At 40.2% G+C, this 25,740-nt stretch overlaps 1 protein-coding gene across 6 annotated transcripts in view; it reads right to left on the bottom strand.

The window, feature by feature from the left end:
• Positions 1-25,233, bottom strand: part of BCLAF3 (BCLAF1 and THRAP3 family member 3) — a 59,265-nt gene extending 34,032 nt beyond the window's left edge. For 4 of the 6 annotated variants that reach the window (XM_077889414.1, XM_077889413.1, XM_077889418.1 and 1 more), the window contains exons 1-5: positions 25,120-25,233; positions 22,798-22,959; positions 6,437-6,511; positions 2,695-3,264; positions 1,650-2,315 (exon numbers count right to left, since the gene is read on the bottom strand). In XM_077889414.1, the coding sequence (XP_077745540.1) occupies positions 1,650-2,315; positions 2,695-3,264; positions 6,437-6,477 (1,277 nt within the window). In that variant the 5' untranslated portion in view covers positions 6,478-6,511; positions 22,798-22,959; positions 25,120-25,233. Of the gene's footprint in view, positions 1-1,649; positions 2,316-2,694; positions 3,265-3,460; positions 3,681-6,436; positions 6,512-22,797; positions 22,960-25,119 lie in introns of those variants that run through there. The other 2 variants (XM_077889417.1, XM_077889415.1) reach the window with 2 other exon arrangements.
• Between the last annotated feature and the right edge of the window lie 507 nt (positions 25,234-25,740).

Raw genomic sequence — 25,740 nt, 5'->3', positions numbered from 1 at the left:
TGATTTGATTGTATGCAATTTTGTCTCCAAAGGAAAAAAATGTAAACAAAAATGAAATATTGAAGAATTTAAAGGGGAGGGTACTAATATCTATAATCCACTTTGAAATATATGGAAAAAATAAGATGGAATGATTGATGGATAAATGGACAGATACATGATTATGAAAGTAGAGTAAAATTTTCATTGTAGACCCTCAGTGGTAGGAATATAAGTATTTACCATACAGTTCTTTCAACTTTTCTGTGTATTTGGACATTTTCATAGTGTAATGTTCAAAAGAAAAAAGCTTGAGGGAACATCCTCAAAGTTGATGCTTACAGTAGTTTTTGTGCTCTTAAGGTTAAGAACTAGCAGGAAATATAATAGCACAAAATGATTTAAGGCTTATTATATGAAATAGAATACAAAATTATATGGTATTATGACAACCATGTATAGATATACACAGAAAAATACAAAAGGAGCTGTACTAAGCTGTTAATAAAACTATCCTAGGGTAGTAGAATATTGAGTGATTCCCCCCTCTATTTGTCCAACTTTCTAGAACATTATCATATTTATAAATGCTTTCTGTGGACATATACATATGTATATTTTACAATATTTTTGTAAGTACATGACTGTAAGGGAAATACGAGGGAGAAGGACTGCCATATCTAACTTTAAGAAAAAATATACATATATTTAAAAAAAAAGAAAGAGAGCCTGTGGGTTTACCTCCCTCCCTGTCATATTCTGACCTTAGATTTTGCTTAAAATTGTTTTTGATTGCAATACAAGTATGAATGAACTGTAAACATAAATGCATCAAATCACCACAGCCCATCACTTTATTTATTCACATACTGGTAGTGTATTAAGGTAATGAACAGACTTAGCTGACATAGCCAACTGTAGTGCCTTATTATTTCCAGAATCCATAAACCGAGGTAATATGCATAACTGAACAAAGTATGCAAACCACTTTAGCAGAATATAACCTATTAAAACAGTAGCCTATTTTTTTTAAGAATCATTAAGAGCTAAAGTGAATGTCTTAAAAAAGGTCTCTTTCTAGACTCTAGCCTAATTTCCTCTACCTAGGAGAAGCTAGTTGGCTGAGCACCAATTGTTTTGAGATGGTAGCAGGAACCAAGTGAGGTTACCTGCCTCTTTGAGCCACACGTGCTCTGACTTAGACAAGTCGCTTCATCTTTCAAGGCCTCGCTTTCTTCCTCTATAAAATCACGGCCAGTGAAGAGCCCTTCCAGATAAAAAATTCTCTGGATTTGAGGCAACAGGGAAAACAGGCTCTGAGAAACTGAGCAAGGAATGGCACCTTTAACTCCACCCAGCCTATCCCTGGTTACAGAAAATCTAGCAGCACAGAAACATAAATTCATGAAAAGAAACAACTCCAGAGAGTACCCTGCACCAAAAAAGTATCTTGAGATACTTGAGATGTGGAAACCAGTAGACATGAGATCACTCTGTATTACTAATCATGGGATTCATCCTCATTACAGGGCTTTTGTGAAAAAATCCAGGCAATCCCTCCCCACTCAATGGATTCTAAACACACCGTGAGTTCCAGTTTCAAAGCTTCAAATAAAGGTGGCAGAAACATATTTTTCTTAAATAGCACAAAGAAAAAACAAAAATAATACCTGGATGTATTTATTGTTTTCTTCGCATCTATTTTAACAGTAAGTGATTTCTTCTTAAGACTGGCAGATGAAGGTTTCACTTTGGAAAGTTTACTTTTATCAGCTTGGTTGCTGGAAGAGTTGCTCTCTTTCCTGCCACCCCCTTCTTTCTTTCTTTTCTCCTTCCGTTTGTTGCTGCAGGGTTTCGAGCCAACATCATTTTTACTTGAATGTGTAGAGGGAGTGCAGTCAGTGCAGTCTTTCTTAGATGATTTGGAAGGTTCTTTGGCTTGCCCACCTTCAGTCTCTCTCCCTCTTCCAACATTAAAACAAACGGACTGTCTATTTTCAGAGCCTTTTTGAGAACTGGATTTTCTATCTTCCTCCTTAGAGTGCTTCTGCGTTCTTCCATCAGAAATGTCCTGGTCCCCACCTGAGGCCTTACGACGTTTGTGGCGATAGTCACAGGATACCCTGGTTGCTGAACTGGTCTCTGGAGGTTCCCTCTGAGTATGTCGATGAGATGGTCCAAGGTTCCGCTGCTCCTTCTTCTCTTGGTAAGATGGAAGAGAATGCCCAAACTTCCACTGTGGGTTCCTGGCAGGCTCTCTGTTTTCATACCTCTCCACATCTTTGGGTCTTTTTGATGTGTGACCGTATTTTCTGAAAGCACGATCCTCAGGATACCTGTGTTGACATAAAGCAGTTTACACTTGCACTAGAGAGAAGAAAGTAAGAATTTATATGTGTGGAATGTTGGGCAGCATGGCTTTAAATGCAGTGGCCAGTTAACTATAATCCCTCAAGCCAATTCATAGAGGCACAAGGTAGCAAAAGAGGAAAATACCATCTTTTGTTACAATTCTAGCCATTAACATGACTTACTCTAAAAAGAAATACTTCACTACTACCAGTAGACCATAACTACATTATATGCTTTTTATCTTTTTTAGACAAAAGCTTTTCAAGGTGGTTCTCTTCAACCATAAAGTTGAAGTAAAGAGTAAACAGACTTTTTCACTTGAGGCTTTATACAAAATTACCCAGGTTTAATGTTTTCTTATACCTCTTCTGAAAAGAGCTCCTTTTCTCACAGTCTTCAGAACCTCTTCTAGGTGACTGAGGATGGTTTTCGTCCTGTATCCTCTGGTGCCTCAACTTGTCTTCATGCCACTTTCCTTCGAACCTAAAAGAATCTGCCGCTGATCTCTGAGGCGGTTTCCCTCCTTTTCCACTTCCTCTGACTCTGCTGTGGTCATCAGGAATATACCTTCCCTGTACTTTCTGGGGATAACAATTCCTCTGGTGCTCTTTGTAGGGTACGCTTCCTGAGTATTTGGGCGTATAGTGAGATCTTCTGTTACCATCCCCTCTTCCTGGTGAGTATACTCGGTAAGGCTTATAAGAATAAACATTTTCTAAAGAGTTTCTTCTTAGGTTTGGGGAAGGTGATCTATGTTCATAAGATCGGTAATGTGTATTTCCACGAGAAGGAATCCTTGATTTACTCTGTCCATGTTTCTGACTCTCCATTCGCCAAGTCATGGGTCTTTTTGGATCCTTCCTATAGTCACAGCCATAATGAGAATGTCTTTGCTTGTAGTGTTCAGAATTTCTAGGTACTGGTGATAAAGACCTATGTAAACAAATGGAAAAGTTCAGTCCATTTAAAGACAATAAACTAGGTTTGCCCTAATATGAACTAACTAAATAAGACATTTGCTTTCCACTGCTTCTCCCACTCAAATTAAATTCAACAATTTGCTATATCTGTATTCTAAATTGTTCATTTGGGTGTCTGATTACTGTTCTGGCCAATTCAACAAGCATACTTTTCCATCTGAATTAATGCATCCCACGTGCGTATCAAAATGGGCTAAGCACACTCATCCTGCTAGAGAAGGACCAGCTTAGGTACACAGCAAGATCCATTTTAGAAGACTGCTGACAGCAGTCTGGGCAAAAGAGCCAGTCAACAAAAGCCTGTGTCAGGTTCAACAGCCAGGTAAGAAACAAACAACAGGAGGGCTAGAGTCACACAAATTAATGTATAGGAGAGTCTCTGGCAAATGGAACATAACCTATGAAATCAAATTAGACTCTAAGAGTTTATGATGTCACAATAAACCCAATCTCAGACTGAAGATTGACCCCGCAGTTTCCCCAAGTACTAAGGCTATCTCGAGGAGCAAAAAACTACATACTTCGTGTGTGGAATGGGAGGGAAAGAGGGCATTAAGGCTTGAATCTCATACTTAGTTCCTCCATAAATACTACTAAGATAGATAAATTGCTTCTTTCCCAGACCTATTCCCTTACATGTGCTGTTGAAATAGAGCTTATAACATTGGTGAATGTGGGCTTTAATGCAGCCATCATGTTCCCCAGGGACAGCATATCTTTTCTGTAACTACCTTCCCCAATACCTCAGCATTGCCAACATCAAGATTTCATTCCCATGGAGGAGGAAGAAGGCTCCTGTAGCCAGGGAAACAAGTCTGAGTTGCCTGGACTTCAAGAGCAGAGAGAAGAGCACTACTACTACCCAGAACACAATAAAGTTCAATTTTGCACCTGCACCTCCCACCTAACCTGTCCAATTTCCCAATCTCCTCCCTGGGGGCTTATAGTCTTCTAATCAATGAGGCAGCTACCCTTGCAGCTTTTGTTACTGCACACTTTCAGAAGCTGCCAGGGAGTTGGAGCAACCATGAGTCAGACCCTTTCCATTTGGTGACACATCTGTGTGTCCTCCCCACAAGGAAGGAGGCAGATTTATCTTCCTCATGTACATACTGGGATTTATATACTAGTCTTGGCAATATCTCCCTCTGGAGTCACCAAACTAGACATACTAGCAAGTGCATTATTTAGCTTAAGAAGGAACTCTGTCATCCATCCTCATCACAGGGAGGAGCAGGTAGAGCCTCTGAGGACTTTCTAGAAGAGTGCATTTCTTCCATCGCTAAGGAGAAAAACTGGCAGGGAGAGACAGGTCTCCAGACTGGATGAAATACTCAGCCCCTTACTTTAGTCCTTATCTCATAATGAGTACTGCTTTGTTGTTATATTTCATATCAGGGGCTTTATTGTATAAAACTCCAGTCTTTTTTTTTTTTTTAAACCCCAGTCTTTTGAAGGAGATTGCCGGAATGGTTACTATCATTTTCGATTCTCCTAAAGAAACAAAAGAGATCTGAGGAGTCTGTTCGGAGGCAATCCTCCCTGGGTCTCTTGCATTCTGCATTGGTAAGCAGAGGCATTGACAGCTTTTGTTCCAAGGCACCACAGCCTGGGAAGACAGAGATAGGGCCTCCCTCAGGGAAAGAGGGCCAATTTGTTTGCTATCCAGGATATGTCTGCTCTAAGGCCAAGGCTGGGTGGGTTTGCTTGTAGCCCCTGATGAAGCTTGGGTTCCTCAGCTGTGTGGTCACCTCGGTGCTTCGCTCTGCAGCGCCCACTCTCAGAAGACTCAGGAGTCAGGGCAACACAGGAACACAACACTCAGGGTGCCTGCTGTACCATGAGTATAATAAAGGCCTTTGTCTCTGACCCAGGAGTGCCTTGTGGCAGGCTAATGTGTTAGTTTGCAAGTAAAGTAAAATATCAGACGCTGTACAGTTTTTGACAAAGAGTTCTAAGAAGGAATCTAGAAATCAGGTACTAAGCTTGGCAAGTCTTCTGTGTTTCTTCATCAGCACCTATCACAAAAGGGTGAAACAAAACAACCTCTGTGATGCCCTCCATATTAAAATTACCCATTTGTTTACATTCCCTTTTCTTCCTGAAGCTCCTTCCTGTTACAATTTGGTCTTGCAAATTACAAAATGACAATTGTTAACAAAATGATTGATTAATCACTGTAGAACCATAATGAACAATGGCCAAGTTGTATTAACATGAGAAGTTTTGGTCTGCTTTTTATGTATGTAATTATGGTCCTTTTTAAAGTCCTAGAATATACTAGTCACTTTCATAGCTCCATGCCTTTGCTCCTATTGCCCTCCCTTAACTGGAATACTTTTCTTCTTTGTTTCTGCCTTTAGAAATTCTATCCATCCTTAAATGGCCAGCTAAAATTTCATGTCTTCTTGGAAGGCTTTCTTAGCATCCCCTTTTTCCCTCCATAAAAGCAGAATTATTCCTTCTCTGTGGACCCAGAATACTTTGTCCCAGTCGGTAGCACCGTACTTAACCCACGGTATCATAGCTGACTGTGGTGCCAATCTCCCAGCCAGTCTGCATGCTTGCTGAGGCCCCAGAAGACATCATATTGCCTTTGTAGCCCCAGAGCCTACAGCAGGTATACAATAAATACTGGCTGAACTGTTCCAATCTAATTATGTGTATATACTATTGATACTGCCAACAAGGAAAGAAGAAAGTTGAACTACAAATGAATTACTCAAAACTCTATTATTCTGCAATGAAGAAGAAGAAAGAGGTAACTCCTGATTTTCTAACTCCCAATTTTTTCAAAAATAATGATTATGAAAAAAAAAACACAGAAGAGTACTAAACTACTTACTGATGCAAAAAAATGTAACACTCAAAGATGTTTCTCACTCTCCCTTGCTGTGGCCATTGCATTTCTTTTTATTATGGATTAAGTCAAGCTGCCAGCCATAATTAATGCAAGCTGCCAGTTTTCAGAATCTAGAAATACAATCTCTATTACTGTAAAATACCTACTGTGAATAACAGGTTCCATGAACTTATTAAAATAGGTTTTCAACAGTACCAGTGGACTTGAAAATCAAAGCACATCCCAAACCCAAGCTTCCTCTGCTAAACTAAGAACTGCTCACCTGTGCTTCCACCTGGGGGATCGAGATCGTGACCGTGCCATCTTTTGACACTTGAGCCACTATCCACTTTTTACACTGCAAAGAAAAACAGTATTAGGCAAGTTTACAGAAAGAGCCTACAATCTGCTGTAAAAGCAGTAAATACCACCGACAAAAAATTATTGAAGGTCCCTATACTCAGTTCCCTCATCTGTAAAATGGGGATGATAATAATAGGACCCACCTTATTGGAATGTTGTGAGAATAAAATGAATTAAATCAGGGGGCAGCAATCTTGTCCTATAAAGGGCCAGACAGTAACTACTTTAGGCTTTGTGGGCCATAGAAGGTCTTTACTGCATCTTCTTTTTTAAAAAACTCTTTAAAAATATTAAACCATTCTTAGCTCAAGGGTCACACAAAAACAGGTCCCAAAGGCCAAATACACTGCAGTGGAATGATCCCTGAGTTGTCATGAAAAGAATTTAGAATGGTGCCTGGCACACAGCAACTGCTAAATAAGTGTTCCAAAAATAGGAAATCCCTACCCAGAACTCTTTTACATCTGAGCCACTACTACCTTCCTGCTTTCACCATGTACATAAACACTTCATATAATCACAGTCAAAATGTTTAGGGATACCTGATGATACATCCTGCTTTTTAAAATTCTGGATAATAAGAATTACAATACCTAATTGTAGTACTAAATTGCTACCTACCTTCCACCAGATAAATATACCAAAACTTGATTAAGTATGATTAAACATTTAGTTTGCTTTTGATTTTTTTGGTAAAACAAATAATGGCAAATAAATACACTTTTAAAGTTATGTAAACTTGATTTTTAAAATATTAAGCCTTGTGCTATCTCTCTCAAATAAAATCTTTTAAAATAATAAAATATATTTTTAAAAGATTTTATTTATTCATGACAGACAGAGAGAGAAGCAGAGACACAGAGGGAGAAGCAGGCTCCCTGTAGTGAGCCCAATGCTGGACTCAATCCCAGGACCCCTGGATCACGACCTGAGCTGAAGGCATTCAACCACTGAGCCACCTAGGTGTTGTATAAAATATAATATTAAGTCTTCAAAAGAAGCTGATAGTTTTAGGAACTAAATTTTTTAAACATGGGACTATGGCATAATCTTCTATACTAGTTATTATTTATATTTCAGTAATCCTCCTTAGTTCTGACACTGTAATTAAGTAGTTCCCAACTTATTGGCCCCAAACTACTGATGGCTTTCAAAATTATTTCCATGGATCCATGAAATAATACACGGAGCCACCATGCACAGACTATGGAATAAGTATGTGTCTCATATATTATAACCTCTATTTTATAAATTTCTGAAGATTGTGTGGTCATTGTTAAAAATATAAATGGCTTCTTGTTACTATGTAGTTTTCCCATTAATACAAAAAGCATAACTATTATTAGGTGGACACTTGTTTAAAAAGGGAGTCCTCATAGTCAAACATTTGCAAACTATTGTTGTAGTGAATTTTAGAAGTAAAAGTATATAAGGTTAAAGGACTTGAACCACAACGCTCATCAGAAGGACATTCAATTCAATTATTTATACAGTGCCTCTTTCCAAAAAGAAACCGAGGTTAGTAAGAACAATTAGTTCAGAGGAACTGTGAAATTAAGACACTAAAGGCGAGAATTCTCTAATTATTATTATTATTTTTAAAGATTTTATTTATTCATGAGAGACACAGACAGAGAGAGAGAGAGAGAATGAGGCCGAGACACAGGCAGAGGGAGAAGCAGGCTCCATGCAGGGAGCCTGACGTGGGACTCAATCCTGGGACTCCAGGATCATGCCCTGGCCTGAAGGCGGCGCTAAACCGATGAGCCACCTGGGCTGTCCAAGAATTCTCTAATTAAAACTGGATGCCTGGGTGGCTCGGTCAGTTGGGTGTGTCTGCCTTTGGCTCAGGTCATGATCCCAGAGTACCCAAGTCCTTGATGGAGCCCCATGTCGGGCTTCCTGCTCAGAGGGGAGTCTGCTTCTCCTGCTCCCTCTGCTCTTCCCTTGATCATGCTCAAGCTCTCTCTCTCCCTCTCTCAACTTTTCTCTCAAATACATAAATAAAATCTTTAAATATATATATTATATTTTTTTTGGGTGGGTTTGCTTGTAGCCCCTGATGAGGCTTGGGTTCCTCAGCTATGTGGTCACCTCTGCGCTTCGCTCTGCAGCGCCCACTCAGAAGACTCAGGAGTCAGGGCAACACAGGAATACAACGTTCAGGGTGTCTGTTGTACCATGAATATAATAAAGGCCTTTGTCTCTGACCCAGGAGTGCCTTGTGGTAGGCTAATGTGTTAGTTTGCAAGTAAAGTAAAATATCACTGAGCCACCCAGTGGCCCATTTTTTTTAGGCACCCCTAAAAAAATCTTTTAAAAATACAATCAAGGGGCACCTGGGTGTTCAGTGGTTGAGCGTCTGCCTTCGGCTCAGGGCATGATCCCAGGGTCCTGGGATCTAGTCTCACATTGGGCTCCCCACAGGGAGCCTGCTTCTCCCTCTGCCTTTGTCTCTTCCTCTCTGTCTCTCATGAATAAATAAATACTTTGAAAAAAATAAAAAATAAAAAAACAATTAAAATGCATTCCTTCAACAAAATTACTAAGTCATTATTTGCCAGCCAAATAATTATTTGTTCTGGGGATGCAGCAATGAACAGAAATAGGGAAAAATTCCTATCTTCTGGAGTTTAGATTCTACCGAGGGACTTTATAACGTAACTAAAGAAGCTTTGGATATCAGTTTCTACCTGTGAAGCTGAATAAAAATAAAAATCCCAAGGTTGGTGAAGGGGGATGACACCAAATACTGCTGCTGCTGATGAAAAAGCATATTTTTTCTAGAGGAATTTTTTCCACTTTATTAATTTTTAAGTAAGCTATATGCCCAACATATGCCCAACATAGTGCTTGAACTCATGACCCCAAGATCAGGAGTTGCATGCTCTACTGCTTGAGCCAGTCAGGTGCCCCTTCATTTTATTTTTTTTGAAAAACAGATTTTTAAAGATATAATTCACATACCATACAATTCACTCATTTTAAGGGTACAATTCAGTGTCTTTTAGTATATTCACAGAGATGTACAACCAATTACCACAATCTAATTTTAAAACACTTTAAACCTCTTTAAAAGAAACCCCATTAGCAGTTGTTCCCCATTCCATCCCTCCTTTGATTAGACCCTGGCAACCACTAATCTTTCTTTTTCTATGGATTTGCCTAGTCTGGACCTTTCACATAAATGGACTCATACAATATGTATTTTGTGACTGTTTTCTTTCCCTTGCCATAATGTTTTCAAGGGTCATCTCTGTTTTACCATGTATTAGTACTTCATTCTTTTTATGGCTGCATAACATTCCACTGTATGGATATACCACCTTTTATTTATGTCCTCTCTCAGTGGACATTTGGGTTATTTCTATAGTTTTGGTTATTATTAATAATGCTGCTATGAACATTTGTGTATCCATTTTTGTGTGGACCCATGTTTCTTTTTCTCTTGGGTATATACCTAGGAGTGGAATTGCTGGGTCATATGATAACTCTATATTTAACTATTATTATTATTATTATTAAGTAGGCACCACACCCAGCATGGAGCCCAATGTGGGGCTTGAACTCACAACCCTGAAATCAAGACTTTAGCTGAAATCAAGAGTCAGAGGCTTACCTGACTGAGCCACCCAGGCGCCCCTATGTTCAATTTTTAGAGAGACTGTCAAACTTATCCAAGGCAGCTACATCATTTTACATTCCCACCAGCAATGTATGAGCGTTCTAATTTTTCCACATCCTCACCAACATTTGCTATTGTCTGTCTTTCTGATTAAAGCCATTCTAGTGGGGGTGAAATGGTACTTCATGGTTTTGATTTGCATTTCCTTAATGATGGGTAATCTTGAAATATGTAAGAAATTATGAAACTAATCATGACTACTTTATTTTAACCTAATAATTTCAGTTTAAACTTATTACTCTATGGTATGTGTGGGTGGTTCAGCAGTTGAGCATCTGCCTTTGGCTCAGGGCATGATCCTGGGATCGAGTCCCATATCAGGCTCCTCGCAGGGAGCCTGCTTCTCCCTCTGCCTATGTCTCTGTCTCTCTCTGTGTGTCTCTCATGAATAAATAAATAAAATCTTTAAAAACTAAATAAACTTATTACTCTAAGACAATAATCTAAAAAGAAAAAATCAGCTATATATACTAAGGTGTTTAATATTAGCTTTATTTATAATAGGAAAGGAAATAAAAAACCACCCAAACTAATTATAACCTTAGCCCAGGAATCAATAAAAGATTAAACGAATTTTTTAAAGATTTATTTATTTATTTATTCATGAGAGACACAGACTGAGGGAGAGAGGCAGAAACACAGGCAGAGGGAGAAGTAGGCTCCTCATAGGCAGCCCAATGCGGGACCCAATTCTAGATCCTGGGATCACTACCCAAGCCAAAGGCAGGCGCCCAACCACTGAGCCACCCAGGTGTCCCAGATTAAACGAATTTATCTATTTTTATTATTTTTAAAAGATTTTATTTATTTATTCATGAGAGACAGAGAGAGAGAGGGAGGGAGAGAGGGAGAGAGAGAGAGAGACGGAGGCAGAGACACAGGAAGAGGGAGAAGCAGGCTCCATGCAGGGAGCCTGACATGGGACTCGATCCCAGGTCTCCAAGATCACACCCTGGGCTGAAGGCAGGCGCTAAACCGCTGAGCCACTGGGGCTGCCCAGATTAAACAAATTTAAAACACATATATCCAGGGGTGCGTGTGTGGCTCAGTCAGTTAAGTGTCCAAGCAACTCCTGGTTTGGGTTTGGGTCATGATCTCAGGTTCCTGGGATGGAGCCCTGCAGGCTCCCACTCAGCAGGGAGTCTGCTTCTCCCTCTCCCCCGACCCCTGCTCATGCTTGCTCTCTGTCTCTCAAATAAATAAAAGCCTTTAAAAAAACCCCACATATATCTAGTCACTTCCTATCTTCCTCCAAGCCTTATGTATGTCTTTTTCTCCACATAACCTACTAGTTTACCATACCACACTACTTGATTTTCCCTGATCAGGCCATGCTCTCACTATCACATAGATGGCCTTTCCTCACACTACTTGACAAATCTCTATTCTTTCAGGACTGTCTGATCATTATCTCCCCTGGGATTCTTTCCTTGACTTTCTTATTTTCCCCGAGTTTCTTCTTGGGAATTCTGGGTTTATTTTGAGATTATTTGAATACATTGTAATTATTTGTCTAAATAACTCTATTTGCTTCAAGAAGCAAAAGACTCCAAACAATATATCACAGAACACAAAACACTAATGATCTATGGACACGTGGGATATTCAATCTCATCAGTAACTGATGAGATTAAGATCATAACCATTCCACATCCACAATACTGACAAAAAAAAAAATCGAAGTTGCACATTCTGGAGTGTTGGTGAGGATGTGGAACAATAGGGACTCTCATACACTGCTAAGAGAGTATACATGAGTATTAACCAGTTTGGAAGTTGACAGTACCCATTTAAAGTTGAACACGCTCATATCCCATAGCCCAGCAATTCCACTCTGCAAAAGACTTTAGAATAGTGGCCCTCAAACTTCAGTGTGCAACAGAATCACCTGAAAGGCTTGTTAAAACACAGATTGCTAGACCCTACCCCAAAGGTGGGCCTTACTTCTAGCAAGTGCCCTAGTGATATGGATGCTATTGGCCCAAGGAATACAGAACTACTGCCTTAAAGGAAAAGGTGAAGGTCCCTTGGGAGAAAATAAGATTTACTATGTGATTAAATAAAGTATTACTCAAAACATTTCCCTTTGATAATATTAAAATTAGCTTTATTAAAATTCAAACTATTCACTTGAAAATGGGTGAATTTTATTGCATATAAATTATACCTCAAAGCTATAAAAAAGTTTGCTTTGGGGTGATGAAAACACTCTGAAATTAGATCAGACATTATGAAGATGTTGCACAACTCTATGAACATACTAAAGCCCATTGAATTGCACACTTTAAACCTGTAAGTTACATCTCAATAAAACTTTTTTTAAAAGTTAACCCTGGGGACTCCTGGGTGGCTCAGCGGTTTGGTGCCTGCCTTTGGCCCAGGGCATCATCCTGGAGTCCTGGGATCGAGTCCCGCATTGGGCTCCCTGCGTGCAGCTTGCTTCTCCCTCTGCCTATGTCTCTGCCTTCTCTCTCTGTGTGTCTCTCATGAGTAAATAAATAAATAAAATCTTTTTAAAAAAAGTTAACTCTGTTTGCAATTGCTTAGTGCACATCAGCTAGTAATTAAAAGTACTGGCTCAGTGGCTTAATGGATAAGGGTGAAGGAAGAGTTCATTTATAAAAAAACAGAGTAAAAACCTAACAATGGTTTTTACATTTTAAAGGGTTAAAAAAAAAGAAGATGAAGAAGAAGAAAGAGAAGAATATGTAGTAGAGGCTGTCTGTGAAGCACAAAGCCTAAAATACTATCTGGTCCTTTACAGAAGTTTGTCAATCTCTGATTTAAACTAATTTATTTGTGACTAGTAAAATTAATCAAAGGAATTATCTTCAGGATACACAGAGAGAGAAAAGACTGAAACACCAGCAGAGTTTGTGACCAGAGAGAAGATGTCAATAATAGTAGATAAACTGGATATGCTGCTACTTCAAAGGGAATGTACAGGACCAGGGGTAGTGAATGAATCTATCTCCCTTGAACACACAAAGATGACTGGACAGCAGGCACCTTCACTCCCAGAAAGATGCTGAAGAGGATGCTAGTGCCAAAAGAGGCCATCTCTACCAGGATAGCACTGGACACATCCCCTGACTCAAGTGAAAGACCCAGCTCCAGTGATTCTCTTCTTCCTCCCACAACATTTCCCTCTCTTCAGTAGATCCTTCCCATCACTTTACAACCTACCTCCTGGGAAGCTCCCAAATCTCTAGAACCATAGCCTCCTGGGGCTACCACCTTTTCTCTGCATTTTTTTTCTCTCTCCATTTTTAAAAAATATTTTATTTATTTATTCATGAGAGACACAGAGAGAGAGGCAGAGACATAGGAGAGAGAGAAGCAGGCTCCCTGCAGGGAGCCTGATGTGGGACTTGATCCCAGGACCCAGATCATGACCTGAGCCAAAGACAGATGCTCAACCGCTGAGCCACCCAGGTGCCCCATTCTTTCTCCATTTATAATCAAATTCCTCAAGGGGTTGCCTTTCATAATCATTCTCTCTGATTCCTCTCCTATTCTTGCTTGGCCTCACATCAATATGGCCTTCAATCCACCACCACACCAAACTGCTCTAGTCAAGATCATTAATCAAATCTGTCACTAAATCCAATGGTTATTTCTCCTCCTTACCCTGGACCCACCAGTAGCACTTGTCAGTCGATCATACCTTCCTTCTAGAAACATTTTCTTCACTTGAATTACAGAATACTACATTTTCCTGGTTTTCCTCCTACCTCTAACAATTCCTTCTGTCTCTTTTGCTGGTTTCTCATCTCCCCCTTCACCACTCTGACCCTAAAATAGTGAACCCAGTCATCCTCTAGTGACTTCAGTCTTTAGACCTCTCATTGTCTATACTCTTTCCCCAGTCTACACTCTCATTTAGTCTCATGGCTTTAAATAATCATTATAAACTAACAATCCCCAAATTTGTATCTTCAGCCCTCACCTATCTTCTGTACTGCAGTCTTACATATCAAAACAACCTACTGGATGCTGCAAACATGTCCAAGGGCAAACTCCTGACCTCCTTCCAAATTCTGCTCCTCTTATGGTCTCTGTCCCACCTCAGTAAATGACAGCTCTATCCTTTTAGTTTACAATAAAAAAGGAAACATAAATGTCGAATAAACATGAAAAGATAATCAACCATACCTAATCAGGAAGATAAAACAATAAGATACTATTTCATACTCACAAGATTTGCAAAATGTCTAAAGTATAATGATTTCCATGTGTTTATAAGAAAGTTAAAAAAGAGGGACACCCGGGTGGTTCAGTCGATGAGCATCTGCCTTTGGCTCAGGGCATGATCCCAGAGTTCTGGGATCAAGTCCCGCATTGGGCTCCTTGCATGGAGCCTGCTTCTCCTCCCTCTGCCTATGCCTGTGCCTGTGCCTCTATGTGTCTCTCATAAATAAATAAATAAATAAATAAATAAATAAATAAATAAATAAATAAATAAATAAATTCTTTAAAAAAAGAAAGTTAAAAAAGAGAATTCCTCAACTGAGGAAAATTCCTCACCTAAAAACCAGGAAGCAGAAGAAAACTCTAAGTCTATATTTCCAGCAGAATTAAATACATTCAAATGCATTTAAGGATATATATTTTTAAAAGCTCACCTTGAATCCGAAATTTAAAAACTAAGGACAAAAATAAATAAAAAACAAAGTGAAATGACAGAAAAAAACTTAACTGAACTCAGAAAGAAATAGGAGGAAAAAACCTAAATTATCTCAGAAGTGAAGATAAATTACAAGGTGTCCAAAGAATAAACTCAAATGAAAATTTACTAAGGGACATCAAAGAAAAGCAGGAAAACAACCCTCCAAAATGAAAATGACAATGAATGAGTGAGTGAGTATGTGAGACAGAGATTGAGTCAGAGAGAAAGTAGTAGAACTAAAAGACAGGTAAAGAAGGAATAATATTTGTATTAATGTAGTCTCTGAGAAGAAAAAACAAGCATTGGAAATAAACTAACATTTAAACTAAAATTCAAGAAAACTTTTCAGGGGCACCTGGTAGTTCAGTCACTTAAGTGTCTGACTTTCGATATTGGCTCAGATCACAATCTCAAGGTCATGAGATTGAGCCTCTCAATCTCTCTTCCTCTCCTTCTGCCCCTCCCCCACTGCTCATGCTCCCCCCCTCAAAAAAAAAAAAAAGAAAGAAAGAAAGAAAAAGAAAAGAAAACTTTCCAGAAATGGAAAAATACTTGAATCTATACAATGAAGGGCTCACCAGATACCTGGGAAAATTAACCTAAAATAATCAACTCTGAAACATAGCCTAGTAAAAACTATTTGATTTCAAAGTTAAGATAATAAAATCCTCTAGGTGCCTGAGTGGCTCAGTCTGTTAAGCGTCTGACTCTTGGTTTTGGCTCAAGTTATGAGCTCAGGGTCACGAGATCAAGCCCTGCGTAGGGCTCTGTGCTGGGTGTGGAGGCTGTTTGAGACTCTCTCTCTCTCTCTCTCTCTCTCTAATAAATAAATAAACAAAATCTTTTAAAAAAGATAAAATCCTCAACACCTCTGGGTAAAAAGAATAAATAACTTATAAATCCAAACAAATCAGACTAGCATCAGATATTTCAAAACTAATATATAAAGCAAGGCAACAATGGATCACCATTTAAATTTAAAAATAAAATAAAATCAATGAAAGTAAGTGTGAACCAAGGATTTTATATCAGTCAAGCTATCCTTCAAATATCAAGACTAAAGAAAAAAAACAGTTTTTAGTATACAAGAACATAGGGAGTTCCTGCACTTAATTAGCCCTTTCTGAGAAATCTACTAGATAGAGGATGAGCTACATCCAACCAAATTATGAGTGAGAAAATGTCAGTAAAGGACCAATAGTGGGATGCCTGGGTCACTCATTGGTTGAGCGGCTGGCTTTGGCTCACGGTGTGATCCTGGGGTCCTGAGATTGAGTCCTACATCGTGCTCCCTGTGGGGAGCCTGCTTCTCCCTCTGCCTATGTCTCTGCCCAGGGACAGGGATCCCCCCCATCTTTTAAAAGATAGATAGATCGATTATTTATTTATTTATTTACTTACTTACTTATTTATTTATTTAGACAGAGAGAGAGAGAGAGAGACAGACAGACAGACAGACACAGGAGGGAGAAGCAGGTTCCATGCTGGGAGCCCGTAGATATTACTTTAAAACACAGGCAATAGGGCAGCCCCGGTGGCTCAGCGGTTTAGCGCCTGTCTTCAGCCCAGGGCCTGATCCTGGAGACCCGGGATCGAGTCCCGCGTTGGGCTCCCTGTGTGGAGCCTGCTTATCCCTCTGCCTGTGTCTCTGCTGCTCTCTCTCTCTCTCCCTGTGTCTCTCAAAATAAATAAATAAATAAATATTTTTAAGAAACACAGGCAATAGGAGAAAAAAAATAGATAAATCAGGTATCATCAAAAATTAAAATGTTTACACTGTAAAGGATACTATCAAAAAAGCAAAAAGGAAACCCACAGAAAGGGAGAAATTTTTTTGCAAATCATATCTGATAAAGGATTGTATCTAGAACATACAAAAAAACCTCTTACAGGGATCCCTGGGTGGCGCAGCGGTTTAGCGCCTGCCTTTGGCCTAGGGTGCGATCCTGGAGACCCAGGATCGAATCCCACGTCGGGCTCCCGGTGCATGGAGCCTGCTTCTCCCTCTGCCTATGTCTCTGCCTCTCTCTCTCTCTGTGACTATCATAAATAAATTAAAAATTAAAAAAAAAAAACTCTTACAATTCAATAATAAAAGACCACCCAATTAAAAAATGGGCAAAGGAGCTGAATTAACATTTCTCCAGAGAAGGTATACAGATGCCCAATAAACATGTAAAAAGATGTTCAACATCATTAATCATTAGGAAAATGCAAATCAAAATCATGAGCTACCACTTCACACTAACTAGATGGTTATAACAAGTGTTGAAAGGATGAAGAGATAAAGAAAACCTCATACATTGCTGGGGGGGGGGCGGACATAAAATGATGTGGCAGCTTGGGAAAATAGTCTGGCAGTTCCTTTAAAAATTAAACACAGAGGGATGCCTCAGTGGCCCAGTCAGCTGAACATCCACCTCTCTTTCAGCTCAGATCATGATCTCAGTGTTTTAAGATAGAACTCTGAGTTGGGCTCCGCTCTCAGCACAGCCTGCTTGTCCCTCTCCCTCTGCTCCTCCTCCCACTTGTGTGCTTGCTGTCTCTCTCTCTCTCTCTCTCTCTCCCTCAAATAAATAAATAAAATCTAGGGGATCCCTGGGTGGCTCAACAGTTTAGCGCCTGCCTTCAGCCCAAGGCGTGATCCTGGAGTCCCAGGATCAAGTCCCGCATCGGGCTCCCTACATGGAGCCTGCTTCTCCCTCTGCCTGTGTCTCTGCCTCTCTCTCTGTGTCTCATGAATAAATAAATAAAATATTGGAAAAAAATAAAATCTAAAAACATCTTTAAAAAAGATTTAACAAGGGCACCTGGGTGATGCAGTTGGTTGGACATCCAACTCTTGGTTTCCGCTCAGGTTTTGAGCTCAGGATCGTGAGATGGAGTCCCGTATCAGGCTTTGCACTCAGTGTGGAATTTGCTTGGGATTCTCTCTCCCTCTGCCCCTCCCACTCATGCGCTCGTGCTCTCTCTCTCTCTCTCTCAAAACTAAATAAATAGGGGATCCCTGGGTGGCTCAGCAGTTTAGCGCCTGCCTTTGGGCCAGGGCATGGTCCTGGAGTCCCGGGATCAAGTCCCATGTCAGGCTCCTGGCATGGAACCTGCTTCCCCCTCTGCCTGTGTCTCTGACTGCCCCCACCCCTCTCTGTGTCTGTCATGAATATATAAATTTTAAAAATCTTTAAAAAAAAAAAAAACTAAATAGGGCAGCCCTGGTGGCTCAGCAGTTTAGCGCTGCCTTCAGCCCAGGGCGTGATCCTGGGGACCCGGGATGGAGTCCCATGTCAGGCTCCCTGCATAGAGCCTGCTTCTCCCTCTGCCTGTGTCTCTGCCTCTCTCTCTCTCTCTCTCTCTGTGTGTGTGTGTGTGTGTGTCTCTCATAAATAAATAAAATCTTTAAAAAAAAAACTAACTAAATAAACCTTTTAAAAACAATTTAAACAGAGTTACTATATGATCCAGCAATTCCACTCCTATATATACAACCAAGAGAAATAAAAATATATGTCCATACAAAAACTTATACATAAATATTCATAGCAGCATTAGTCATAACAGCTAAGAAGTAGAAACAGTCCCACTGTCCATTTAGAGATAAATGAATAAACAAAATGTGTATACCCATACAATTGAACATTATTTGGCCATAAAAAGGAATGAAGTACTAACACATGGTCAAACAGGAATGAATCTTGAAATCCTTATGCTAAGGGAAGGAAGCCAGTTACAAAAGACCACATATTGTATGATTCCATTTATATGAAAGGTCCAGAATAGGCAAATCCACAGAAACAGAAAATAGACTGGTGGTTGCCTGGGTGGGGTGGTGGGGTGGTGGGGCCCTGGGGGAACAGACACAGGGTTTCTTTTGGGGATGATGAATATGTTTTAAAACTGGAGTGTGATAATGGATGCACAACTCTGAATATACCAAAAAACACTGAATTGTACACTTTTAAATGGGTGAATTGTGTGGTATGTTAATTATATTTCAGTAAAGATGTTACCAAAAAAGAAAATATCAACTGACAAAAATTTTGTACTAAATAGGAACCTAGCATTTACAAATGTAAAGAATTCCCCAGGAAAGCCTTTGCAACAAAGAAGCCACAATCTAAGCCCAGAACTGCACCAAGTCAGAGCCCACAGAACAAGAGGGTGATCAGCAAATCAGAGGAAGCCAGACCTGAGGAGACCAGAGGATGGATTATGCTTTTGGATACAGAGGCTAGGTGTTATGGTCAGGTTTTCTTTTTTTTTCCCCTCCCCCCACCCCCCGGTCAGGTTTTCCATAAGGAGGAGCTAGAAGTAGATAAAGAATCTCACTATTTCCTATATCATTAACCTACTTTTACTTCATGAATACAATGTATTTTTTTTCACACACACACAAAAGATTAAATAAACCAACAGGGGAGTAAGGGCATTTATAAAGGTATAAGGACAAAGGTCAACCATAAGAACAAAAATACAAAACTTGCTAAATGCCACCCCCCCAATTTTTTTAATAAAAGAGCAAAAAATATACCTCATAGCCAGCAATGAAAAGAAATAGCAAATATAACAAAATATTATGATAAAGTTGAGGCCAAATATATCAGTCCTAATAATAAATGTGAATGGGCTTAACTCACCTAATAGGTTTATTATAATAAAAAGTTTCAATTTGGCTCGTAAAACAAAACTCAAGGAGTTGTACAAAAGACACATCTAAAACAAAGTGATGTTGAAACATTAAAAATGAAAGGATGGCCAAAAATGAAAGGCAATTGGTAACAAAAGGAGAGCAGGGTGGCATTTCTGGGATTAGGCAAAGAATTCAAACCCCAAAGCATTCATCATGACCAAAAAACAAAGACAAAAACAACAAATTTTAATGCTGAAAGTCATAATCTATGATTTAGACAGAACATACAAAAATACACATATTTACATAAATATAACATAGGAACCACCTTTATGAAACAAAAACTACTTGAGATGCAAGGAGACAGTTATAAACACACTAATAACAGGGGTCTTTATGCACCCCTAGTGGTATATTAGACAATTCAGTGGTCCAAAAATAAGGAGATAGAAGAACTAAACAGCATAATCAATAGAATAAATCTTAAGGATATTTATCAAACTCTATGCTCTGATACTAGAGAGTATACACATTCGTCTCTCGTGCCCATGTCACATTCACCAAAAGTACTCATATTTTTTTTTTTAAAGATTTTATTTATTTATTCATGATAGTCACAGAGAGAGAGAGGCAGAGACACAGGCAGAGGGAGAAGCAGGCTCCATGCACCGGGAGCCCGACGTGGGATTCGATCCCGGGTCTCCAGGATCGCGCCCTGGGCCAAAGGCAGGCGCCAAACCGCTGCGCCACCCAGGGATCCCCCAAAAGTACTCATATTAAATCACAAAGAAAACATCAGTGACTGCCATGAATAGAAATATTACAAATATCCTCTGATCATAATGTAATAAAGCCAGGATTTACTAATAAAAATAACAGAAAAGCTCTTCCACCTAGGAATTTAAAAACTTCCTATTAAATAACTGAGTATCTTATAACTGAAATTATAGATTTTTAAAGAAATAATGACAAGAACACTACATAGCACATTCTCTGGGATACATTTAAAGCAATGATCAAAGGGAAATTTGTTGCTCTAAACATATTTATCAATAAAAATGAAATAATGCAAATAAGTTCATTTCCAAGGCTTAAAAAAACCTAAAAAAAAAAAAAACCAAGGTAAACCAAAAGAAAGCACAAGAAAGGAAATAATAAAGATAAAAACGGAGGATGAGAATAGAAAACTAGATCTAAGTAATAATATAAAATTCTATAGTTTTTGAAAAAAATAAAATATATAAACCACTAGATAATGTGATTAAGAAAAAAGGGGGGAAAACAAATATACAAAAATAAGACAGACCGAGGGAGAAACCAACCATTGAAATAGAAGAAAAAATTTTAAATCATGAGAGATTACTGTGTAGCTCTCTACCTACAAAATTTGAAAACCCAGATGAAAGAGATAATTTGCTAGAAAAATACACAGTACCAAAATTTACCCCATTAGAGTCAGAAAGCTTAAACAGCTAAGCAAAATAAGTCAATTAGAGAAAGATAAATACCATATAATTTCATTTACATGTAGAATTCAGGAAACAAAATAGATGAACATATAGGAAGGGGGGAAAAAGGAGAGAGAGAGGGAAGCAAACCATAAGAGACTCTTAACAATAGAGAACAAACTGAGGGTTGATGGAGAAAGGTGGGTGGGGGGTGGGTTAAAGGGGCCATGGGTATTAAGGAAGGCACTTGTGATGAGCACTGGGTGTTATATGTAAGTGATAAATCACTGAATTTATTCCCGAAACCAAAAAATAAATTAAGTAACAAACTTTAGTTTTTACAGCCTAGAAAAAAAGGAAAGCTTAAACAGACCAATTTTCATAGAAGAAATAAGGAAATATCCTTGAAAAAGCATCAGGCCCAGATGGTTTCACAGGATAATTCCACCAAACCTTCAAACACCAGATAGTCTCAATGCTCTATAAATCATTCCACACCTCGTGTATCATGAAAAGGACCAAGCCTATAAGAACATCAACTTTTTAAGGAAGATGAACCAGCCAAGGAGATAGAGAAGAAACATCCTTTGAGGAAGGAGAGAACCCTAGAGCATAGAATCTCATAAACTAAAGAATATTTCAAGAAAGGAGATTAATGGCAAAAGCTACATAGAGATCCACATGGCTACAGAACTAAGTGGAAGGGAAGGAGACTTAAGAAAGCCAATTATTAATGAGTCCTTCTAGGGGCACCTGACTGGCTCAGTCAGTGTACCATGTGACTCTTGATCTCAGGGTTGCAAGTTCAAGCCCCATGTTGGGTACAGAGATTATTTTAAAATAAAATCTTTAAAAACAAAACAAAACAAACCCAACTCCTAACAGGCTGACTGGAAGAGGAAAAAGAAACTGGGTTGTGGCTGGGTAACAGCAGTCTAAGGAGGAGGTTTATTGTTGATAAGGAGGGACTATGTGCCTGGCACCAGAGATATAACATAGAATGACAGACATAGTAGAGATGAACCTAGGTCCAATTAATTGTTTCCTTTAATTCCTTAATGCAAACTCCAAATAACGTAGTCAATTTCTCTCAGTATCCCACATTTACATATTACCTTCAATGGTCCATACTGAGTTTTTATCAGCAGTCATATTTTATGTTAATTTATTTTTTTATTTTATTTTTTTCCACAGTTTTTTTTTTAAAGATTTTATTTATTTATTCATGATAGTCACAGAGAGAGAGAGAGAGAGAGAGGCAGAGACACAGGCAGAGGGAGAAGCGGGCTCCATGCACCGGGAGCCCGACGTGGGATTCGATCCCGGGTCTCCAGGATCGCGCCCTGGGCCAAAGGCAGGTGCCAAACCGCTGCGCCACCCAGGGATCCCTAATTTATTTTTTAAAATAAATTTATTTTTATTGGTGTTCAATTTGCCAAAATATAGAATAACACCCAGTGCTCATCCCATCAAGTGCCCCCCTCAGCGCCCGTCACCCAGTCACCCTATTTTATGTTAATTTAGCAAGCATTACTAAGTGCTAATGACTAGTAGGAGGGAGGCACACAAAGTTGCAAAGGTACTAGTTTCTTTTTCCTCAAGATGCTAAGTTTTCAGTGGATAAGAATGAACATGAGTGCTAGTTTTATTGATTCACTAAGCGTCTTGCAAATAATATCTCATTTAATCCTCACAACAAACCTCAAGGAAGTTGGAATTAACCTCCATTTCATAGGTGGAAAAAAAAAAAGCCTCAAAAAAGTTAACCAATCTGCCCCAAGTGAAGGACCTGAAACCAGAATCCAGATTCTCAGACTCAAATACTAACATTTCCCCAACTCGCAATTCCTACCTTCAGAAAGATGACCCTGAAGAGACTGCCTGGTCATTTGTGCAGATGCTCGGTCAGCAGAATTGGACTTTAGCACACTTGAGAATAGTTGACATCCTGCATCACATCTAAAATTGCCGTCTAAATTTGGAAAGCAGCTTTAGCTGCCTGAGCATTCTGTAGCTGTAGGGCACAAAGACTATATTTTATTTATCACGATTTCACAGATTATATTTTATTTAGCTTTATATTTGTCCCCCTCAGCTTTATATACAGTGTCTTTAAATATATGCTCTTTCAATATTTGTGCAGATGCATCCATTCATTTACCTAATTTCATAACTGAGAGCACTCTGAATATAATCTAGAATAAAAGTAAAAAAACCTTCAAATTTAATAAGTGAAAGAGTGTGGGGCAAAGGTATCACAGAATGGCTTTTATGAATTCAGAAATCTACTTTAAAAAATCAACATGCTTTTGTGCTCTGAAATTTTTACAATATGGCAATAATTGGCAACAAGACAAAGTATGTTTAAATGCACCTCCCATAAATCCCATTCGACCCTTAAATAACCACCCTGTAAGAAAGGTAAGGCAAATGCACCATAATATCTAGTCTAGAGTTGAGGAAATTGTCCCTTAGAAAAGATAAGTGATTTGTTCAAGGAATCAGAGATACTGGATTTCAAGGAACCCCTGAGTTCAAATCTCTTGTCCACTCTATGATGCCTTTGCCTCACCTGGATAACACTTCCTTACTAAACCAGTAAAATGGAATAAAAGATGAGAAACCGAATTGCTATCAATAAATTTTTTAAAAAGTAAGTTAGAGAATACTAATGGTACTTGGTTGGAGAGAACATAAATGGCCCAAAAGTGATCCTGTAGAAATCCTTTAAATGTTGCCTTTTGCTAGGGTGTAGAAAAAGACACTCACAGATTGTTGGTGGGAGTGCAAAATAGCACATCCCTTCCAGAGGGAAACTGAGCAATTTACATTTAAAAAAAAAACAAACCCAACAATTCTATAATCTAGGAATGTACACTAGAAGTAATCACGGGTGTGCAGATTTTACATTTCTTCAATAATGTATTTAAGTAGTGAAAATGGAATAACCAACTAAATAAATCATTACAGCCATGTAATGGCATGCTATGAAGTCAGAAAAAAAATGGTTACAAAAGAGAATCCACTTTAGAAAAATCCATACATTCATATCTGCACAAAAAGAGAATGGAGATATATATGCAGTAACCATATTCATAATGGTTACTTGGACTGGTGAAACTATCTTCTTCATATGGTTTTGCGTTATTTTAGAAATTTTGTTAATAAATGTATTATTAAATGTTTCTATATAAAATATTTCTAAAAAGACCTTTAAAGGGGGGAGCTGTGAAACAACAGCAGGGGCTTTCAACAGAACGTTTTAGTAGCCGTTTTAAAAGTACCATTAAAAAATAACCCTTAATAAACATTGCTATATCATAACAATTAAAATACTATTGAAAAATAAAGCACTCATTATGAATCCCCACCAAAATCTTTTCTTTCCAAAGTCTCATTCATCCCAGGTCTCTTTCAGGAAAATCCTAAAAAGGTTGCTGGGCCAGAAGTCTGACAGACCTTCAAGATTTCTACCTGTGGTTTTTACTTTGTTACAGAAAAGAAAAGCGATCACCTAGGAGGCAGCTCAAAAAGGACCCCGGCAGGAAAATATTTGGGAGAATAAGTTTCTCTCAGGTTTCTTTTCCTCCTGATTTACCGACAGGATAATCCTGACAGTGACTGGCCCAGTTTCCTAATACACCTTAGAAAGAGCACAGGGAGATGCGGCAATTTTCAAGATACGTTTCTAAAAACACAAGTTTTACTTTGTAAAGCAGGATAAAGAGCATCCTTCACGACTCCTTCTGGACGCTACCAGAAGAAGATGCCGCTGCGCGGCAGGAGAGCCTCCGGAGGACAAAGCAGGGTCTCCTCGGCTCGGGTTTCTCAGGCTCGGCGTCCCGGTTCGCCTCAGGGACAAGGGCACCATCCCTCAACACCAACCCCCTGTCCCCATGACAGTCGCCCCGAAACGTCGGGGCCCCAGGCTGCCGGACGACGGGGAAGGATTAGGGCCACGGCAGCAGGTGCTCAGGTCGCCGCGCCCGAGATGGCACTGTCCCAGTGGCCTGGGGCGGTGGGAGGGGAGTGGCCCCCAGGGAGTCCAAGACCAGCCGGAGCATCCTCCCCACAGCCCTCCTCGCCGCCCCAAGACCGCCCCTCCCGGGCGACGGACACGCCCTCCCTGAGGGCCGGGGCCTCCTCGCCCCGCCCGCCCCCCAGGACCGCTCACCCGGCCGGGAAGTCACTGCCGCCGCCGCCAGCCCCTCAGCCGCCGCCGCCGCCGCCGCCCCGCCGCCAGCCCCTCGGGCCTCGCCCCTCACACGGCCGCCACCTCCCACAGCAGAGGCACCACAGCTACCACCGCCGGGCCACGGGACCCGGAACCACTTCCTTCCGGAACCGCCTCGCCCCGCCCCCACCCCGGACCCGCCCACTCTCCGCGGCTCGCGCTGGCCCGCTCTTCCACCGACCCCTGCTCTCAACTCCTTCCCCGCGAGGGTGCCCCGCCTGGGCTGCTCCGGCCAGAGCGCCTGCGCCCTCTGCCGGGCGTTCCCACCTCTGCCGCTCTGTCCAGGGCGCATGCGCCGTCTGTTGCCAGTCCGCCGTGGGGGGCGGGGGGGAGCAATGCACGAGGCTTTCCAGGACCCGGGATCCAGGGGGTTGGAGCCCATCCCTCAGCCAGCGCCAGGAGCTTGGTCCCAGGGCCTTCCAGCCTTGCACACAGTAGGCAAAGGTGGCGGGGCAGATGAGCCCCAGCTTTCCAGCTCCTGCCTTGGCCCTCGAGGCCCTTCCAAAGCCAGCCCACCTTCATCTGTACCTCTGTAGCCTCTCCCTGCCTGCACAATCTCTA

Source organism: Canis aureus, chromosome X, assembly GCF_053574225.1.
Source record: "Canis aureus isolate CA01 chromosome X, VMU_Caureus_v.1.0, whole genome shotgun sequence".
Classification (NCBI taxonomy): domain Eukaryota; kingdom Metazoa; phylum Chordata; class Mammalia; order Carnivora; family Canidae; genus Canis; species Canis aureus.
The sequence above is the reverse complement of the archived record's forward strand: the minus strand, read 5'-3'. Positions and strand labels throughout refer to the sequence as shown.